Source organism: Pezoporus flaviventris, unplaced genomic scaffold (genome assembly GCF_033815535.1).
Source record: "Pezoporus flaviventris isolate CSIRO_AGI_PZ_B2104156 unplaced genomic scaffold, CSIRO_AGI_Pfla_v1 ptg000188l, whole genome shotgun sequence".
Lineage (NCBI taxonomy): Eukaryota > Metazoa > Chordata > Aves > Psittaciformes > Psittacidae > Pezoporus > Pezoporus flaviventris.
The window spans coordinates 1,816,018-1,835,791 of NW_026892736.1; the positions used below are offsets into that span (position 1 = coordinate 1,816,018).

A 19,774-nucleotide genomic window follows, 5' to 3' on the forward strand; every position below is an offset into this window, starting at 1 on the left:
GAGGGGTTTATGGGCTGGTTGGACGGGGGGGAAGCTGCTGGGGATGGGCTTTTCCTCGGAGCATGGGGAGGGGGCTTTCCCAACAGCAGGAATGACCACTTATTTGTGTGAGTGTATATGGGTACTATATAATATTATATATAATTATAGTCTATTATATATAATAAAATATATAATGTGAATATATACATATATAATGTGTATATGTAATATATATAATATACAATGCACATAAGATACATACTACAATCTAGAAGATGTAAATATATCTTACAATATGAACTTATATGTATTTCCATATAACAATATATAATTCTATATTACAAACTATAGCCTACATTATAAAATGCATTATAACTTTAGGAAATTCATTATATATACTATATTATATATAGTATAAATACATTATAAAATATAATATATACACACATTATATACACCTATATAAATGTATCTATTGTGTGCATGTATATATAAGTGTGTATACATAGTATATCCTATATAATTATTATATTTATATGTATATATTATTTATATTATATATGTATAGTTGCAGAGGTCCCTGCTCATTGCAGGGTGCTGGAATTAGATGGCATTTGAAGGTCCTTTCCAAACCAAACCGTTCTATGAACCTTTGATTCTGTAACACATATATATATGTTCTATAATGCATAGGATCTACAACACATATATATATGACTCTCTATATGATTCTCTATATGTATTTGATTCTATACCACATATGTACATAAACCCACAAATAATCATTATATATATTTTATATATTATATATAATATAATATATAATATGCATATATATAATAAATATATAACCATTATATGTATATAATCATATATATAATGATTGTAAGAGTCCTTTCCCTCAAACCCCAGCAACACATGGAAGGACACCCAACCTTCATCCCCCAAGCCCCCCCCCCCGACCCAAGTCCCTCATTGCTGGGGTCCTGGCGTGCCCGGAACTGAGGGGTCCTTTCAACCACCCTGGGGGTATCCCTGCCTGGGGTGGGATATTCCCGGCCAGCAGCGCTGTGTGGAACCTCTCCCGACATCCAATCCCCATTGCAGCTGTGAAGCTGCCGCATACCTCTCATACCTGCGGCCACCCGCAGTGGGACTCCTGAGGGAGACCCCCCCTGTCCTGCCACCCCCTTCATCCCTCCAGCATCCACCACCATGGGGCCACCACGGCTCCATCGCTCCTGTGGGACACCAGGCCAGGTTGGAGCAAGCTGCTCTAGTGGAAGGTGTCCCTGTCCATGGCGAGGGGTTGGAGCTGGATGAGCTTTGAGGTTCCTTCCAACCCAAACGATGCCATGAGTCTAATTCTATGACACATCCCTCCACAGTGACACCCGGTTGTGTCCCCCCAACAAGAAGGACACCAGCACCCCCATGGCTTTTCAGTGATGAGAGAGGGGGGACTTGTCCCCCACCTCCATCCACCAAGGCAACCAGACACGTTTCCAGCACGTTGCTCTTTATTACCACGCAGTAACACACACTACAGCTGCTGACTACCTACGACAGGGAACGCACGCACACAGGCACCGAAAGAAAAGAATAAATTAAACCAAAACTGTGTCAAATGAAATTAAAAAAAAAAAAAAAAAAAAAACAAAAAACAACGGGGGGGGGGGGGGGGGAAGGGGAGAGGGGAAGGAAATCAAAGTGAAAAAGGAAACTGAAACGGGTTCACATTGAGCATCTCGGTAGGACGTTTGGATTTGATCTCATGGCTGACGGACGCCTTCCAGCACGGAGGAGGATGCGCGGTCGCGTCCCGGGGCCGCGGTCCCTGCAGCCTCCTCTTCCTCCTCGGCTCGGCGGTGGGAGCTTCCCAAGAGGCACCTCCAAGGGATGCCCCGGGCAGCGGCACTGGGGGGGGGGGGGACGGGGACGGGGACGGGGACGGGGTGTGGGTCCCCGGCCGGGCCAGGGGTCCCCAAGGAAAGGCATCGGGTGGCGGCGGCGGTGGCTTCGGAGCACGACGTCCCTAGAGTCCGTTTGGTGATGCCACCCGTGTGCCCCCGTCCTCCCCCGGGTTCCTCTCCATGGTGGCTGCACCAGGAGCCTGTCCCTGCCTTAGTCGTTGGAGGTGACGTCGATGTCTTCTCCGCTCGACTGCTTGGTGGCGAGGCGCCATCGGTTGATGTGGTGGGAACCTTTCTTCTTCTGGTCCGAGTCCGGTCCTTCCTCCTCCAGCTTCTGCCGTTTGTATTTCGTCCGCCTGTTCTGGAACCACACTTTCACCTGGGGGACAAGGAGAGGGGCGCTTGTGGGGGTCTTGGCGACCAGGCAGCAAGGCCTCATCTCCTCGAGGACCAGCACAATGAAGGTGGCAACCCTGCCTTGCCTCAGTTTCCCCTCTGCCCATGGCAGGGTGGGATGGGGGGGGACGAACGTGTTGGGTTGCAGGATGCAGGATGCTGCCACATCCCAGCCTCAGAGGAACCCAAGGGAAGGTCGCTCAGTCGCACCTGAGCCATGGGGTCAGCAGATAAACAGGGCCCTTCTTACAGCTTAACCCTAACCCTAACCCTGTGCCCATCACCCTGGTGTCTGGGCTGCACCCTGATCAGCGCAAGCACAGTGGGAGCTGCTAAACCCATCCCCGTTGCTCTTGGTCACTGGTGTTGGCTGGCTACTGCTGCAATGAGGCCGTGGGACACACAAAGCCGTCCCCATGCCACCAGCCAGGAGCTGTGTCCCAGGGCAGGGTGGCTCCATTAGCCAGGGAGCTAATTACGGATAATGAATTATAATTACAATTAGAAGCAATCCATTTACTACATTTAGGTTTCAGGAAACCTTTTCCACCATGATGGTGGCTGGATGCTGTCCCTGGGGTCTCCATCCTTGGAGATAACACCCTCCTTCCCTGCCCAAGGCCCCAGCATCCCACTCCAATGGGATCTCTGGTGGAAGTATGGCCCACAGCGGGGGCTGGACATGTCAGCATGGACATGGTGATGAGTTTGGGATGCTGAAAGCACCCACGTGGTGGGTGGTGTGAGATGCTGCGGGCACCCATGTGGCTGGAAGTACAGGATGCTGTGGCCAGGGATGCAGGATGCTGCGGCCAGGGATGCGGGATGATGTGGCCAGGGATGCGGGATGATGTGGCCAGGGATGCGGGATGCTGCAGCCAGGGATGCGGGATGCTGCAGCCAGGGAGGCGGGATGATGCGGCCAGGCTGTGAGATGCTGCAGCGGGATGCCAGAGGTAGCAGTGAGGGATTCTGCAGCCAGGAATGAGGGATGCTGCGCCTGGGGATGTGGGATACTGCAGCCAGGGATTCAGGATGCTGCAGATGGGATGTGGGATGCTGCAGTAAGGGATGCAGGGATACCAGGGGTAGCAGTGTGGGATGCTGCAGGCAGGAATAAGTGATGCTACATGCAGTGGTGAAGGATAGTATAGCAAGGTATGGTGCAGGCAGGGATGCCGCAGATGGGATGCAGGATGCTGCAGGCAGCAGCCCTACCTGCTGCAGCCGGGAATGAGGGATGCTATATGCAGTGGTGCAGAATACTATAGCCAGGGATGCAGGATGCTGCAGACAACGCAGGTTGCCACAGGCAGGATGCTGCAGTAGTGGTGCAGGATGCTACCCAGCTCCTTGGTCCTGCAGGACATGAGGTGCAGGACACTGGATGTGGGATACTGGATTCAGGACATGGGATGCAGGACACAAAGTGCAGGAGATGGAGTATTAGACACAGGATGCAGGGGACGCAGGACATGGGACGCAGGACATGGGATGCAGGACACAAGGTGCAGGACACGGGATGCAGGACAGGGGATACAGGACATGTGGTGCAGGACATGGGATGCAGGACACACACGGGATGTAGAACATGGGATTCAGGACACGGGATGGGATTCAAGACACTGGGTGCAGGACACGGGATGCAGGACATGGGATGTAGAACATGGGATGCAGGACATGGGATGCAGGACATGGAATGGGATGCAGAACATGGGATGGGATGCAGGACACTGGATGCAGGACATGGGATGCAGGACACAGGATGCAGGACACAGAATGGGATGCAGGACATGGGATGGGATGCAGGACATGGGATGGGATGCAGGACACGGGATGAGATACGGCACACGGGATGGGATGCAGAACATGGGATACAGGACACAGGATGGAATGCAGGACACGGGATGGGATGCAGGACATAGAATGGGATGCAGAACACGGGATGGGATGCAGGACACGGGATGGGATGCAGGACACGGGATGGGTTACAGGACACGGGATGGGATGCAGGACACGGGATGGGTTACAGGACACGGGATGGGATGCAGGACACGGGATGGGATGCAGGACATGGGATGGGTTACAGGACATGGGATGGGATGCAGGACATGGGATGGGATGCAGGACATAGAATGGGATGCAAAACACGGGATGGGATGCAGGACACGGGGTGGGATGCAGGACACGGGATGGGTCACAGGACACGGGATGGGATGCAGGACATGGGATGGGATGCAGGACATGGGATGGGATGCAGGACACGGGATGGGATGCAGGACACGGGATGGGATGCAGAACATGGGATACAGGACACAGGATGGGATGCAGGACATGGGATGGGATACGGGACAGGGGACGGGATGCGGGACAGGGGACGGGATGCAGGACACGGGATGGGATGCAGGACACGGGACGGGATGCAGGACATGGGATGGGATGCAGGACACGGGACGGGATACAGGACACGGGATGGGATGCAGGACACAGGATGGGATGCAGAACACGGGATGGGATGCAGGACACGGGATGGGATGCAGGACACGGGATGGGATGCAGGACACGGGATGGGATACAGGACACGGGATGGGATGCAGAACACGGGATGGGATGCAGGACACGGGATGGGATGCAGGACGCGGGATGGGATGCAGGACGCGGGATGGGATGCAGGACACGGGATGGGATGCAGGACACGGGATGGGATGCAGGACACGGGATGGGATGCAGGACACGGGATGGGATGCAGGACACGGGATGGGATGCAGGACACGGGATGGGATGCAGGACACGGGATGGGATGCAGGACACTAGGTGCCGCTGCTCGGCCAGCGCTGCCAGCCCAGGCTGCAGCATTTAGCCCCTGGCAGGGGATGTGGCGCCCGCAGCTCCTCCAGCAGCGCTGCAGCCCCTCATCCCGCGGGAACATCACCGCTTTCCCCCTTCTCCTGCAGCATCACCCTCAGGCAAAGCTTCCCTCCTGCTCTGGAGCTGCTGGCAGCGAGGCTGAGGCCGGTATTCCCACCTCAGACCGCATCCCACCGGCACCACGCAGAGGAGCCCTGCACTTCCAGGCGTGCCCAGTCTATGGAAACAGCGGCTTTATGGCCCCGGCGTATGTTATAACCTGGACTCCAACCATTTGCTTTCCTTGCTTTGGGGCATTTCTGGAACAATGCTGAGCTGGTGCCTTTCATTCAGCAACCGCAAAGCACTTTGTAAACTTTAATTAAAGCTCGGAGCCCTCTGGGAGCAGGGAAGTTGCCTTATCCCTAAATTATAGAACGGGAAACTAAGGCATAAAGCAATTAAGATGCTTGAGTGAGGCTCTGTGGCAAGCAGGGGTGGAGGGGGGAAGCGGTTCAGCTTGGAGAACGCAGCCCGGTACGGCTGTATCCTGCAGGATGAGGCTCTCCTGTGATTCCCAGCTGCAGGAATGGGGATGTTCCCAGGCTGGACGGGCTCCCTGACCCCTTCAATGCCGCATCCCTCTCTCCAACAGGCCAGAAGCCACAATGAGAGAAGTGTGAGAACCTCACAGTGGGCAACATAGGGATAAGCTGCCCCCTACGATGCCTCATCCCAACTCCAAGAGTAATTGGTTTAAACCCCCATTCCTGGGGTTTTATCCCTTCCCAAACTCTTGCTGCATTAACCATTGTCATGCCGGGTGTTTGTGCATCCAGGCAGTGGGATGCTCCTGGGGTCCTGCCTCCAGGGTCGCTGCATCCCCATGCTCCTGCTTCAGGATGGGAACGGTCCCTGGCTGGCTCCTGCATCCCAGTCCTGCCCCTATACACGGCTCCCACCACGGGTTTGCTGCACATGAGCTGTGCTTCCACCCCTGAATCCACCCTTCAATCCACCGGGAAATGATGCTCTGCTTCAGGGACACGGACAGCACCCAGAGAATCGGCTCTGGCTAAAAGGTGCCATTGCCATCCCCAAGCTGGGGACAACAAAACCATGGTGGCTTCATGCACCCATACCCTAGATGATGGCCCAAACCCTGCCAAAGCCTGAGAGCATGGGTTTGAGCCTGGATGGTAACCGGAAGACATCAGCCTCACCATCACCTGCATCCAGACACGGTGACACCACTTGTGCTGTGCTGTCACCCGGATGTGCCATCACCTCCAAGGGCAGTGCTGCTCCTCAAGCTGAACCCTCAACACTGAACCCTCCCCAGCACCTGCAGCCCCAGCTGGGACTGTTCTAAAAGCACCCCATAACTTTTAAGAGCTTGGTTTTGGGGATGGTCCTTAATGGGGCACCACTGCCAGCCCCAGGCCTTGTCATGTGGGTGCTCTCTGGCTGTATCTGGGATGTGCATCTTTCTCCTCTGTGATTCCCAGGTATTCACTTAGTTAATTATTACTGCTGCAGCCAGGGCTGCTTCGCCTCCATCTCTGCACACACAGCGCTGGGAGGGAATATTGGGATCCACGGTGCCTCCAGAATAACCCCAAACCTCCCGCTGGCAGGACCCAAGGAGAGGCCTTAGCTTTGGGAAGGCAGATTTGAGACCCGGAGCAGGGTTTGCATCTTGTGCTGCCCGAGGATGGAGAGGTTCTGCTGGGAGATGTGGGCTGTGTCATGCACAATTAACTCAGGGAAGTCATTTCCCAGCCCAGCATGCTCCCAGGGGGAGGTGAAGTGACCTGATGCCACCAGCGATGGGCACAACGGTGCAACCACTCGTGCTGTCCAGCCTGGTACCCCCACATCCTCCCTGTTCGCCACCTACCCAGCACACGCATCCCGTTCCCGTCGCACCAGCCCTAGTGCATCCCTGAACCTCCTTGCACCACCCAGCTCACACATTCCATGTCCCACATTGCCATCCCATCACACCCATCTCCTCCCATGGCTGCTCTTGCAGAGGTCACCCCACATTCCTGGCCCTACACACGCTCCAGCCTCATCCCATTTTCTGTGTTTGCTTTGGGACCATGAGCTGCCGCTGCTTCCCCCCCCAGTGCCTTTATTTCTGTCATTCCATGGGCCTGTCTCAGCCCAGACTAATGCAGCTGCTTGGCAGGAGGAAGGATGGGAAGGGGTTAAACACCTCCACCCTTCCCCACCCTATATCCCAAGGCATTTCCTGATGCTGGGCAGGTACCTGTACCCTTTTCACCTTCCCCCTGGGCTGCTCCAGGTGTTGCTCCCCGGCTGGGGGACCTGGAGTGGGCAAAGCTCCCTTTTCCAGTGGGAAAAGCAGTTGGGAAATAGGACCAGGCCGAGCCATCACCGGCAGCTCCTTATGGAAGCAGCTAAATCCACTGAAAAACAACCCAAGGCACCCACCCGCGGGTTGGGATGTGGGGCTGAGCATCTGTATAGGGTGAAAGCACGCCTGTGTCACCAGTCATACAGGAGATGTGTGCCATGGAAAAGGGGCTGGTTTTTAATGGGAGCCTTGCGTGTGCATAGGATTCCTCACTGGATTCAGTGTAATAATAATACTGCTAATAATAATTAATAAGCATAGAATAGAATAGAATAATAGAATTATGGAATGGTTTGGGATGGAAAGGACCTTAAGATCCTGGGAAGGGACATCTTTCACTAGACCAGGTAGCTCAAAGTATAATAATAATAGTAATAATTGTTATAATGGCAATAATAATGGTAACAATAATAATAGTAGTAATAATAATAATAATAGTAATCATAATAATCCTGCTTTTGGAACAGTCACCAGCCAGGTTGACTCTTCCACTCTCCTGTGCTTTGATGCTCATCCTGTATCCCATCCCTTTGCACATTGGGGTTATTTCCCTCCAAATAATTAAAAGATTCATAAAAAAAGACTATTTTCCTAAAGCCCAAGGGGAAAATCTGGTCCCTGCCAGCCCACAGACCCCCCTGCAAACCGCTGCTGCCAATCCCAGCCCTTTCCCAGCTCGTTCTCTGCCTGGAGCCATGCGGAAAGGAAGGACGAACGACCCCACTCGCTCCCTGCCCTGCGCCCGGCGCCTGCAATGGGAACAGCATCCTAGAGAACCCCGCGCAGCGCAGCAAAACATCCATTCCATCTATATCTATAATGCCTCTTCCCATTGCCAGATCTCCGCGTGGATTTAGGGACGGATGCCTCCGCTTTTTCCCCTAATAAACTGCATTATCGCTCTGCGGCTCGGGGCAGCGCGGAGCTGAGCTCCCCTCCGGGCATCCCGCCGCTGCCCTTTCCGCCCAGACAAGTCTCTGTTTGTTCTTTGACCTCTGGGTTTTGTTGTTTGGGCTCTTTTTGTCCCTGCTTTTCACAGCGTTTTCAGCCCGGAGAGGTGACAGAAAGGAAAGGAGCGGAGCTGGAGGGTCCCTATGGACGCACCCTGCGAGCCGCGGGGCCGGGGGTCGGGATGCTCTGATTTTACTGCTTATTTCTATGAGGATACAAACAGCTTTGGGAGGATCCTGTGGGCTCAGGGCACCGTCCCTGCATCCATCCCTGCGCATTCCCACAGTTTCCTCCCGGGAACTTGGGAGGTTTTCGCTTGGCAGAGCCCGGTGAGGATGAGCCAGGCAGGGACCGGGAACACCCACAGCTCCGGCTTGGTTTTCCAATTAAAATAAAGGATAGAAACGAAATTAATTCGGGAATAGGCCCAACTTCCTAACGGGAATTTAGAGAAAACTTTCTCCATAGACTCAGATACTGAATATTACGGGAAACTGGACTCTCACCGGGAACATTTGGGAATAGCCGCTCACCAGGACACCGTGCTTGGACACACACAGAGATGCTCAGCCCCGGCTCCCCCGTTTTCCCCCAGCACCGTATGATCTCTATTTCCTTTTATCCCTACAATTTTCCCCGGTCTCATCCAATCTAAATCCCTGTGGAATGGCTTTTGTAAAAGCAGAGATAAAGGAAATATTATTTCCTTCGCCTTTCCTGACTTCCGCAGGGTTGAAGCTCAGAACCAAGGAGCATTTTTGCAGCTCCCCAGGGAAGGGGATCCCGGTGCGGCTCCTTTTTTAAACTCGGGTTTGAAAACCGGATCTTCCTCTCGAGGAAAACACCCCCAGCAAGCAAGAAATAGCCCTGGAAAACCGCTCCGGAGAGCGGCGTAACACGAGCCCGGCATTCCCAGCCGGGAACGACGGCAACAACCGAAGGAACGCTGCGCCACAAAGATAAAATCACCCAAATCGGCACGGATCAGCCACTGTTTCCTGGGTAAAAACAGGTGGAATTCTGTAGAGTACAGCCAGAGCCCTGAGCATGTTTAGTGCTGTATCTGCTGCCTAATGCTGAGCTGCTCCCGCAGGCAAATGGATGGATGGATGGATGGATGGATGGATGGATGGATGGATGGATGGATGGACAGTGGGGCTGATGGCTGTGGGTTGGTGGCTACCTGGGGTCCATGGGTCTGGAGGTATTTGGATCTGGGGTCACCGGGTTTGGGGATCCCCGAGTCTGGGAGTAAATAGGTTTTGGGGTACCTGGGTCTGGGGGTGGCTGAGTCTGGGGTTACTGGGTCTGGGGGTACCTGGGTCTGAGGGTACCTGGGTTTGGGGGTACCTGGGTCTCGGAGAGGCTGAGGCTGCTGGCCAGCTGCTTGCGTTCGGCACCCACCACGTAGTGGTTCTTCTCGAAGGCCCGTTCCAGCCGCAGGAGCTGCGACGGCGAGAAGGCGGTTCGGATGCGCTTGGGCTTCCGGGCGAAGGGGCCGTGGAGGAGCAGGCTCTCCTGGGACACTTCGCTCCCTGGGGATAGTGAGAGGAATCAGGGGCCTGCACTGGAAGCCCCAGCACACCCAGAGCCCCTTCCATGGGCCCGGGGCTTACAGGAAGGACAGACACGGGGTACCCAGGAGTGCAGCTTGGTCCCAGTGAGCACGGCGGTGCCTTGGCCATGCTGCTCTGGGTCCCATGGTGGGGCTGGACATGGGACAACGGGAGGAGAAGGGGAAAGGAGGGAAGGAAAGAGAGAAGGGCTGGGAAAAAGCAGGTAGAAAAAGAAGATAAATAAAGAGGAGAAAGATGGGCGATGAAAGTGGCAGGGGGAAAAAGGAGGCAGAAAGGAAGAAGTGAGAAAGAAAGAAAAAGAAAAGGAAGAAACTAAAATAAGGCAGAAAGACGAGGATGAAAACAAGGAGTGAAAGGGAGAAGGGAAGAAAGAGAGAAGGAAAGTGGGAAAGGAAGAACGAAAAGGAAACGAAAGAGAGAAAGAAGCGGAGAGAGAGATGGAGAGAAAAAAGAGAGAAAGAAACGAAGAGATAAAGAGGGAAGGAAAGAAAGTGTTAGAAAGAAAAGAAAGACGTCATAAATGAAGGGAAAGAGAGAAATAAATAAAAAAGGGAAATAGAAGAAGGCGAAATGAACGAAATAAAATAGATTAAAAAAAAATACCGAAAAGAGAGAAATGAACGGAAGGAAAGAGAAATAAACGAAGGGAAGGGAAACCCGCGAGAGGCCGGCAGCGGGGCTCGGCGGAGGGGCCGAGCTCAGCACCGGGGAGGCAGCGCCGGGAGCCGGGCCGGGATCGGGATCGTATCGGGCCGGTGCCCCGGGCTCTGCCGGCAGCGGCCGTGATCCCCGGCGGAGCCGCCGGAGCCCGGAGCGACGCGAGGGGTTGGTGCCGAGCAGATAACCCTGATCTGGGCTCCTCCGGGACAACCGGGACCTCCGGGCATCACGGCAGGGAGAGCGGGGACAGGAGGAAAGGGAAAGGGAAAGGGAAAGGGAAAGGGAAAGGAAAGGAAAGGAAAGGAAAGGAAAGGAAAGGAAAGGAAAGGAAAGGAAAGGAAAGGAAAGGAAAGGAAAATGGAACAAAATACAGACTGAGAAAGGGGAAAAAAAAGAATACAAGAAACGGAGAGGCAGAAAAGGAGAGGAAGAGAAGAAAGAGGAAGGCGATGGAGGGAGTCGGAGGAAAGAAAGAAGAAGAAAGAAGGAAAGAATCCGAAGGAGCAGCGAGCAACGCGTTAAAATCAAACGAAATCCCGCCGAGAATCCCGGAGCCGCCGCGATCCATCCCCTCCGTTCCCGAGCGGGAGAAGCCCCAACTCCCGGCTCCGCCAGCCTCGGGGCCGCGCAGGAGCCCGCAGCGCCGGTCCCGTCCCCGGGAACCCCGCGGGGCCTGGCCGGGACCTCGCTCCGAGCCCCGGCACCAGCGAGCAAAGGCATCGAGCACCGGGAGCGCAAAGGCATCGAGCACCGGTGTGCGAACCCCCGCAGCCCCGCACGGCCGCCGCAGCAACAGGTTCTGCCCCCGGTTCTCCCTCGCCCCGCCGTGAACGGGCCCCGCTGCGGTGCCCGCCGCTCACCTTGGAAGCGGTGCCCGAAGAAGCGGTTCCGCAGCACCCAGGGGTAGAAGTTGAGCGGGTCGCGGTGCTGCGGCCCGAAGAAGGAGTGAGGCGGCGGCAGCGCCGAGCCCCCGAGCTGGTGGGGCCCGACGGGCAGCGCCGGGTGCCCCACGGCCTCGGGGAAGACGAGTTCGGCGCTACCGTACAGGGCCCGGCCGGCGGCGGCGGCACCGGGGAAGCCGGGGGTGAAAGCGGCGGCGTCGGCAGCGGCGGGGCCGGGGTAGGCGAGGGCGGCGGGGCGCGGGGGGTCCCCGGGGCCGAGCGGGGTGTCCTTGCCCACCAGGGACTCGATGGTGAAGCAGCGCTTCGCGGACGGCTGGAACATGGTGTGAGCCGGGATGGGGCGGGAGGGGGGGGGTGTGGGATGGGGAAAGGGGAGGGGGGGCCGGAGCGGGGCTGTTCCTTCGGGTGTGTGTGTGTGTGTGTGTGTGTGTGTGTGTGTGTGCAAGAAACCTCCCCCCGGCCCTGCACACCCGCACACACACACCCGCACCCGCCCCGCGGGTTCCCACGCACCCGCAAGCCCCGGGCAGCCGCTACAAATACAGCCGGTACCTGGCGGGGCCCGGCGGAGGGGGCGGCCTCACCTGCCCGGACCGGGGCCGGGACCGGGGATGGAGATGGGGCCGGGCGGGGAGGGAAGGGGAGGGCAGGACAGGACAGGACGGGCAGGGGAGGGAAGGGGAGGGCAGGACGGGCAGGGGCAGGCAGCAGGAGGTAGGGGAGGGTAGGACAGGCAGGAGGAGGCAGGGGAGGGCAAGAGGAACGTAGGGGAGGGCAGGGGGACGTAGGGGAGGGCAGGACAGGCAGGGGAGGAAAGGGAGAGGCAGGACAGGCAGGGGAGGGCAGGAGGAGGCAGAGAGCGCCCGAAAAACTGGACTGGAGCCGCTCCCGCAGCCGTGCCGCGAAGTTGTGGAGAGGGGCTGCGGCTGCGGGGCGGCTCCTTCCTGCTTCTTGGAGGAATAATAAATATTTAAAATTGTAATAAATTTTAAAAAATCTTTTTTCTTTAAAAAAAAACACATCTTTTTCCGTTTTGTTTTTTTTTTTTCCCTTTTCCCCGTTGTTTTTTTTTTTTTTCGCTTTTTAAACCTAATAAAATAACCCCACACCCGGGGCGCCCGTTGGTAACCCCGCGGCTCGGAGCTGCCGGCAGGGGCACACAGACACACACAGCCAGACATTGCACACAACCCCCCCCCCCGCGCAAACTCCGCTCCCCTCCGCGTAACGCCAACCCCTCCCCAAAGGCAGGACCTTCTCCACCCCCCCCCCCCCGGACAAAATCCCTCTCTTCCCACGGGTCCGATCCTGGGAATAATGAATGGAATTGGTTTAACACCCCCCTCCCCCCAATAACCCCCGTTTTGGGGTGTTTCCTGGGCGGCGCGGGGGTTCCGCGGGGCGCGCAGCCCTGCGCGGGCCCGTCCCGAGTTCGCTCCGCAGTTTGGCGCTGCTCGGGGTCCCGCCAGCCCGCCCAAAGCGGGGGGAAAGTCGATTTTCCACTTGGCTGGATTGAAATACCCAGCGCGGAGCATTCCCCTCCCGCGGAGAGGGGAGCGCTGCTGCGAGGCCCGCGGGCTTTGCGCGGACTTTGCGCGGACTTTGCGCGGACCCGCTGCCCGCAGGAGGATGCGGGGAAAGAGCTGGGAAGGAGGGAGGAGAGAAAAATTGCATGAAACCCGCAGAAATTAAAGCCGAAACCGGGAGCGAGCGCCTCGGCAAAACGCGTTTATTTTGATAGCCCGAAAGGAGGAAAAACAGAAACCTGAATTTGAAATCTATTTTTCTATTCAAAAATGGAAATAAAGAAGCGGGGTTGGGTCAAGCTGCTTCTGGAGAGGGCAGAGCAAAGCGGAGCTCACCCGCGGAAGGATGGGGATAAGGAAGGAGAAGGGGAAAGGGAAAGGAAAGATGGGAAAGGGAAGGAAAGGGAAGGGAAGCGGAATGCGGGGAGAGCCCTCGGCTCGGACGCGGGAGCTGTGCCCGGCTCCGGACCATTGGTGTGATTTAATTGAAATCAATGTAATACAATTTCATCCCGCTCCATTCCCGGTCTGTTTCCCCTCCCGATGCGCAGGGCCCGCGGGTCGTTCCGTGCCGATCCCGCTGGATTTCAGCATCTCCTGCGGGGGGATAATGAAAGAGGCGGCCGGGGACCGGCTGCTCGGCATCTCCTCAGGAGCCTTATTTTTGGGGAAGCCGCTTTGGAGCGAGGGATAAATCTCCCTATTGGGAAAACTATAAACCTTTACGCTGGTTTTCCATTTTTTCCTATTCATCCCGGGGGATTTCAGCCCTGGCTCCATGTCCAGGCGAGCTCCATGGATGCTCTGAAAGGAGCTACACTGAAAACCGGCCGAGAAACCCAAATTTATCTCTACGTTTCTTCTCCCCCCCACCCCAGGCCTCCAGCACCATTCAGGCAGGATCTTTATCTCCCGTTGGAATAAAACACGGGCCCCCAAGTGGGTGCCTTGCTTCAGCCCCAGGATTATTAAGAGGAAAACTTTAGCTCCAGCATCGCTGGGAGGAGGTGATCCGGGAGCTGCTGCCTTCCCGCTGGATTTCTGGCCAGGAGGAGCTCTGGGTGGAGGAGAAAGGCATTTTCCTTTATAACGAAAGAGCGACTGAGCCTGCTGGAGCAGTGGAGGGACACAGGCAGCAGCAGCACTGGGCAGGCAGCACTGGCCTCAGGGGTGCTGCACCGGGATCAGGGGGTGCTGCTGGGGGAAAAAGGGAGATTTGCTGCCTGTGAACACACAGCAGTGAGGGCTTTCCCAGGAGAAAACGAAAGAGGGATGAAGGAGAGGGAGAGGGGGACAGGACAGGCACCAAAAACTGGCTTTGGGGATGGGGGTAGAGGGTCAGTGTGGGGATGTGTGGGGATGGGCAGAGGGACTGTGGGTGCAGCCCCATTCATCAGCATCCTAGTTGGGCTCAATTCAGTGTCTGAGCTCAAATCACTGCCTGGCCTCAAGTCACTGCCTGAGCTCAAATCACTGCCTGGACTCAAGATACCTGCCTGGACTTAAATCAATGCCTGGGCTCAAATCAATGCCTGGGCTCAAATCAATGTCTGGGCTCAAATCCCTGCCTAGGCTCAAACCTCTGCCTGGACTCAGATCCCTCCCTGCACCGGTCTCTCCTGCAGCAGGAGCAGGCAGGCTCTGATGGGGCTGGATCCTGCACACCACCGGCAGGTGCTGTCCGTCCTCCCTCTCGTTAATCTGTAACACATCAGCTTCCAGCATCAAAGGGCAGAATGTGGAAAATCAGGCCCTGGGCCTCGGAGCGTGGCCATGGGCGCAGCGAGCCGGGATGTTAAAAGTTGACCAGACTTCAAAGTGCTGGATCATTTCCTCCCAACCTCTCCCACCTGCTCTTCCCATGGGCACAGCTCCTTCCCCTGCTTGGATTTCTTCTCATCAACCTTCAAGTGTGGTCCCAAAGTGAATGGGGCTGTATTTTGGGTTAGGGGTCTAAGGTCTGGAGCCTGCCTGTCCTGGGCTGCTCCCCCTTTCCTGCTTCACTGGCTTTTGTTCTTTATTGTTTCACTGGGTTCAGGGATATTCTGGATTGGGATAAGCTGTCCCTGCACGTCCTGTGGGCTTCAGCAGGTTATTCATCCCACCTTCCTCAGCCACCCATCAGTGGGTGGATGGATGGATGGATGGATGGATGGATGGATGGATGGGAACAGTGGGGATGCTGGTAGATACGTACATCGACATGAATGGATGGCAGAAATCCACAGTCTATGGAGTCAGGCTGATACTGAGAAAGGACCCCACCACTGAGCCAGGGAACGGGAAGCTACCCAGATCCCATTGCAGTGGGCTGGAAGAGCACGGAAAGATGCTGCTGGCTCTCACCCACCTACTCAGTGGTCACACTGGCTTTTCCATGGGGGCCCTGCATAGACGAGGGCTCTGGTGTGGTGGGTCCTGGTGGGCTCCCAACATACTCAGAGGTGGGAGATCTTGCAGGCCATTCCATGTGGACACAGCTGTGGTTTCTGTGGTTGCAGGCATGTGTCGTTAGTTGAGAGTGATGTGCAGAGGTTGGGCACTTGGGGACCATTGCCCAGACCTTGTCCCTGACCCTGGGGACCCCATGTCCCCTGTTTGCCCACAGGTGAGTGGGGCAATGAAGTGGTTCACCCACACCAGGGCCCACGGAGAGCAGCATCATTGAAACACAGGGGGTTTGGGCAGCTTCTGCATCTCCTGCTTGTGACACGGCTGATGCCACAGGGACCGGCTCTATGGGTCCCATGGCCAGGAGCTCTGTGCTTTAGCACTGTGATTCCTGGGAATGCTTTTGAGGGTTTACACCACTGGGAGCCCTCAGTAGAGCTCAGTGGTGGTGGTTGGGTTGAGCCAGCTTTCCCCACTGCTTTTGGGGGTGAAGACTGGTCTCCCAGCTAATGTCCCACCACGTACCTCTCCCCAGCGCTGTCAGATGTCACCTTAGGAATGCTTTGCCGTGCCCAGCAGGGGCATCGCTGCAGCAAAGCCATCTTTCCAGGAGAGCTCGGGGTATTTCAACACAGGAAATTACACTTCCAGCCCCAGGAAGGGTTTGGGTGCTCCCTTGCATGGCACCAGAGCGTGACCCCACATCAGACCCCCCCCGGGGCTCACACTGGCTTTGCTCCAGCAGAGAGGAAATCAAGATCCCCCTGCAAGATTACAGTGTTTAGGGGCAAAGGAGCCATGGGGAGGGGTGCCATCCCCGCTCGGATGCTAAGAGTCCCCCCTAAGCCCTGTGGGGATCACCCTGCATTGTATTAGGGGAGATCAGCAGACTTGGCTCCCCCTCACCCCCACAACATACCATTAAATGGCACCGAGACAGTGTATGAGCCTCTTACATATGTTGCTTATAGACGCCAAACTTATTAACACAATAAAACTGCTGCTAAGAAGCTTTCCTGCCTCTTTTTTCCCGCGGGGAGAGCATCAGTGTTGGAAGCACCTAAACCGCCTCGTATGGAAACATCCGGGGTTGCTTTTCATATGGCACCCAGGAAAATAAATACATGACTCAGCAGGATCCCCCTTCCAGTGCTCCCTGGAGGGCAGGGAGATGGGGATACCCCAGAGAGGGGGGGTTAAAGCCAAGTCTTGGGGGGGAAGCATCGCATCCCATCCAATGCCTGGCTCCGAGGTGATGTGTGTTGGGGTGCTGCCGGGGCTTGTGGGGTGCTGGTGGTCTCCTCCAATGCACAACGTTCCGAATGGATGAATCCTCCTTCTGCTTCTCTTTGGAAGTGGTCGGAGGGGGGACCCTGCCTGAGTCATGTGCTTGTTTGCCTGGGTGCCATATGAAAGGCAACCCCGGGTGTTTCCATACGAAGCAGCTTAGGTGCTTCCAACACTGACATCCTCCCGGAGAAAAATAGGCAGGAAAGCTTCTTAGCAGCAGTTTTATTGTGTTAATAAGTTTGGCGTCTATAAGCAACATATGTAAATGACTGATATACTGTCTTGATGCCATTTAACATTATGTTGCGGAGGTGAGCGGGAGCCAAGTCTGCAGCATCAAGACTAATACGTGAGGAGCTGCCAATTCCGGTGGGATCCTTCCTTCTTTTATTCCCCCCTTTGTAATTCCATTTAAACAACCCAACAATCTCCCCGTGCCAAGATAATGACTCGGACCCTTCCATCTCCGTCGCTGCTTCGTGGGGAATGGGTAAATATTGTGTTCGTTCAGCTCGTTGACCTCAGTGCTGGGATGGAAAGCCCCAGCTTGGTTGGTATTCCTGTCCCTGTCGCTGTGGATAAGGAGAGGGGATAGGGAAAAGGGACGGCGAGGAAGGAGCAGAGCCGCTGCCAAACGCAGCCCCGGCTGTCGGTAGAGGAGGTGCCAGTGTCTCCACGGTTCCCCCTTCCCCAGTGAGGGGAAAAAACCCAGAAAACGAGGGGAAAAAAAAAAGAATTCCATCTAAAATCCGTGAGTTTCTGCCTCTTGCAAGTAATTTTCAGTTAATTTATGTTGAATCAATGGTTCCTTGCAGTCATATGGATGGCACGCTCCCAGCCATTATTAGTGTAAACAGATTTGTGAGCAGTATATTTAGCTGTTCCATATTGCTTTTAGGAAATGTGCACATTTCAATGGCGTATACTTAGAGAGGGCCATACCCTGCCACCGCTCTGCAGGTGGGGATGTGCTGTACGGAGGCTCCTGGCCTCCTCTTCCTCGCCCGAGAGGAAGCCTTCAGCTGGCACAAGGGCCTTCAGCTGCCCTTTGAGGCGGGGGGGGCTGTCAGCTCCTGCCTGCATTTCATCTGCTAAAAACCCCCTGGATAAATGGGGGCTGCTGGTGGGGATGGATGCCTGAGGCTATGCTCATCCCTGCAGGTCACAGAGCCCGTATCCAGCTCACGAGGATGGCGATGCAGGTGTTTGCAGCAGGGCAGGTCCCTTGGCATGGGTGCCCAGCATCGTTTTGATGCTTCAAGGCACCCACCTGTTCCCTGGAGCTCTGTGCAGCCTCATCAGCCTGCAAGTGGGATGAGCTGAGCCAGGGCTCGAGCATCATTGGGGTGAATCCCCATGGGATGGGCCTCCTGTGCTGTTTGGGATGGGCACCATCCAGGGACCCCACTGGCACATCTATTCATGGTCCACGCTGGGATGGAGGTGGCACATCCACCCATGGACCACACTGGGATGCAAGTGGCACATCCATTTATGGTCCATGCTGGGATGCATGTGGCACATCCACCCATTGACCATGTAGGGATGCAGGTGGCACATCCACCCATGGACCATGTAGGGATGCATGTGGCACATCCACCCATGGACCATGTAGGGATGCAGGTGGCACATCCACCCATGGACCACACTGGGATGCAGATGTCGCATCCAACAGCGGTGCCATGGTTACATGACACATCTCTGCCATGCTGGGATGGATCTGGACCGGTCCCCCCCAAGCCTGAGCAGTTGATTTAAGGGAAGTTGTGCTTCAGGGAAGTGCCAATCCCAAGAGTTCTGGGGCCAGGATGTAAAACAGGCTAAAAAAGCACTCCCCACATTTCAACAGAAGGGGTGCAAAAGCCCAGCCCAACCACGAAGCAGCCCTCCAAATCCTGCGGGCTGGATTCTGCCGCTCAGCATCCTTCTGCTCCTCCTATTCTCTATGCCATTGAGGAGGCTGCCCAGCAGCGAGCAGGATGAGTCCCTTCCCCATCTCCCCACCGGCTTCGCACCGCTCACACACCTCACCCAGCCCCAAAATAACCCCGAAGCACCAGATCCAGAACCCGCTGATGGTTCACACGTGCCGGGATGGCACGAAACGTGGGTGCAGCCCCTCTGCCAAAGGAACTGGGGCAGGAACGAGCCCTGGGGGGCTTTTGCTATTTTGATTTCCCTGCCGTATTGCCTGCGTGCCTGAAATAGCAGCCGGGAGCGGGCTGGCACGGGCGGCGCGGAGCATCGCCAGCATCCAGCGGGAAGGGATTTGGGCAACGTCTCACCATGGCTACCCGGGATAGGGAGAAGTATGTGGGCTCCAGGGGGGAGGGTGCCGGCCCCTTTCATGCAGGAGAAAGCCACGACATCAGGGCTCTGCTCTTGGATGTCACCGTCTCCCCCCCGCCAGCGTGAAAAATCAATTAGGAAGAATTAGCGACGTGTCAAGGGGGGTGAAGGGGGGGCCCCATCCTGCACGGAGCACCACGGGGTCACCCAGGGCAGGTGGCAGTGTCACCGCTCCCTTGGCCATCCCTACGATGCCCCGGCACCCAACCCCAATCCCAGGGGGGCTGATTTCCACACCAGGGGCTCGTTTGTGCTTCATTCCACCCCAGTGCTTCCTGCCTCAGTTTCCCCATCCCTGCCATGCGGCTTGCCTGGACCGCAGCCCCCAAGCCCTGCAGCATCGCTGGATGGACACCCCATCGGAGCCCATCCCCGTGGCTCCGAGACTGGAAGCAGCTCATTGAGAGCATAACTTGCCCCGTGTTGCTGCTTTTCCCACCTCTTTCTGCGTGTGTGTGTGTATATATAAATAAGAAGGGGAGGGGGGGGGGAGGAAAATCCCAAACTCTGATTAAAATCCCCTTTTTTTATTCACCTGCCCATCTTTCCTGTCTCCGTCTCCCATTCTATCCAAACTCATAATTAATCGCTCAAGGCAAAAGTAATG

General features: G+C 55.8%; 1 protein-coding gene across 2 annotated transcripts; it reads right to left on the bottom strand.

Annotated features, from left to right (window-relative positions):
- Nucleotides 1–1,497: 1,497 nt before the first annotated feature.
- On the bottom strand, nt 1,498–12,156 carry EMX1 (empty spiracles homeobox 1). 2 transcript variants are annotated; one of them, XM_061440988.1, is made up of 3 exons: nt 11,570–12,156; nt 9,823–10,007; nt 1,498–2,274 (listed from the first exon to the last, which is right to left on the bottom strand). In XM_061440988.1, exons 1-3 carry the CDS (start codon nt 11,931–11,933, stop codon nt 2,107–2,109), a joined length of 717 nt encoding a protein of 238 aa, XP_061296972.1. In that variant the 5' UTR covers nt 11,934–12,156; the 3' UTR covers nt 1,498–2,106. The 2 variants fall into 2 exon arrangements, with proteins under 2 accessions (XP_061296972.1, XP_061296973.1); XM_061440989.1 differs by lacking the exon at nt 1,498–2,274 and adding an exon at nt 8,023–8,845.
- Nucleotides 12,157–19,774: the final 7,618 nt, after the last annotated feature.

Excerpts from the sequence above, each read along its gene's own strand:
- EMX1 (XM_061440988.1), bottom strand. The coding sequence starts at position 11,933 with ATGTTCCAGCCGTCCGCGAAGCGCTGCTTCACCATCGAGTCCCTGGTG. Across the intron at positions 10,008-11,569 it reads CTTCGGGCACCGCTTCCAAG|GGAGCGAAGTGTCCCAGGAG; the intron begins GTGAGCGGCGGG and ends CACTATCCCCAG. Across the intron at positions 2,275-9,822 it reads TCAGCCTCTCCGAGACCCAG|GTGAAAGTGTGGTTCCAGAA; the intron begins GTACCCCCAAAC and ends CTTGTCCCCCAG.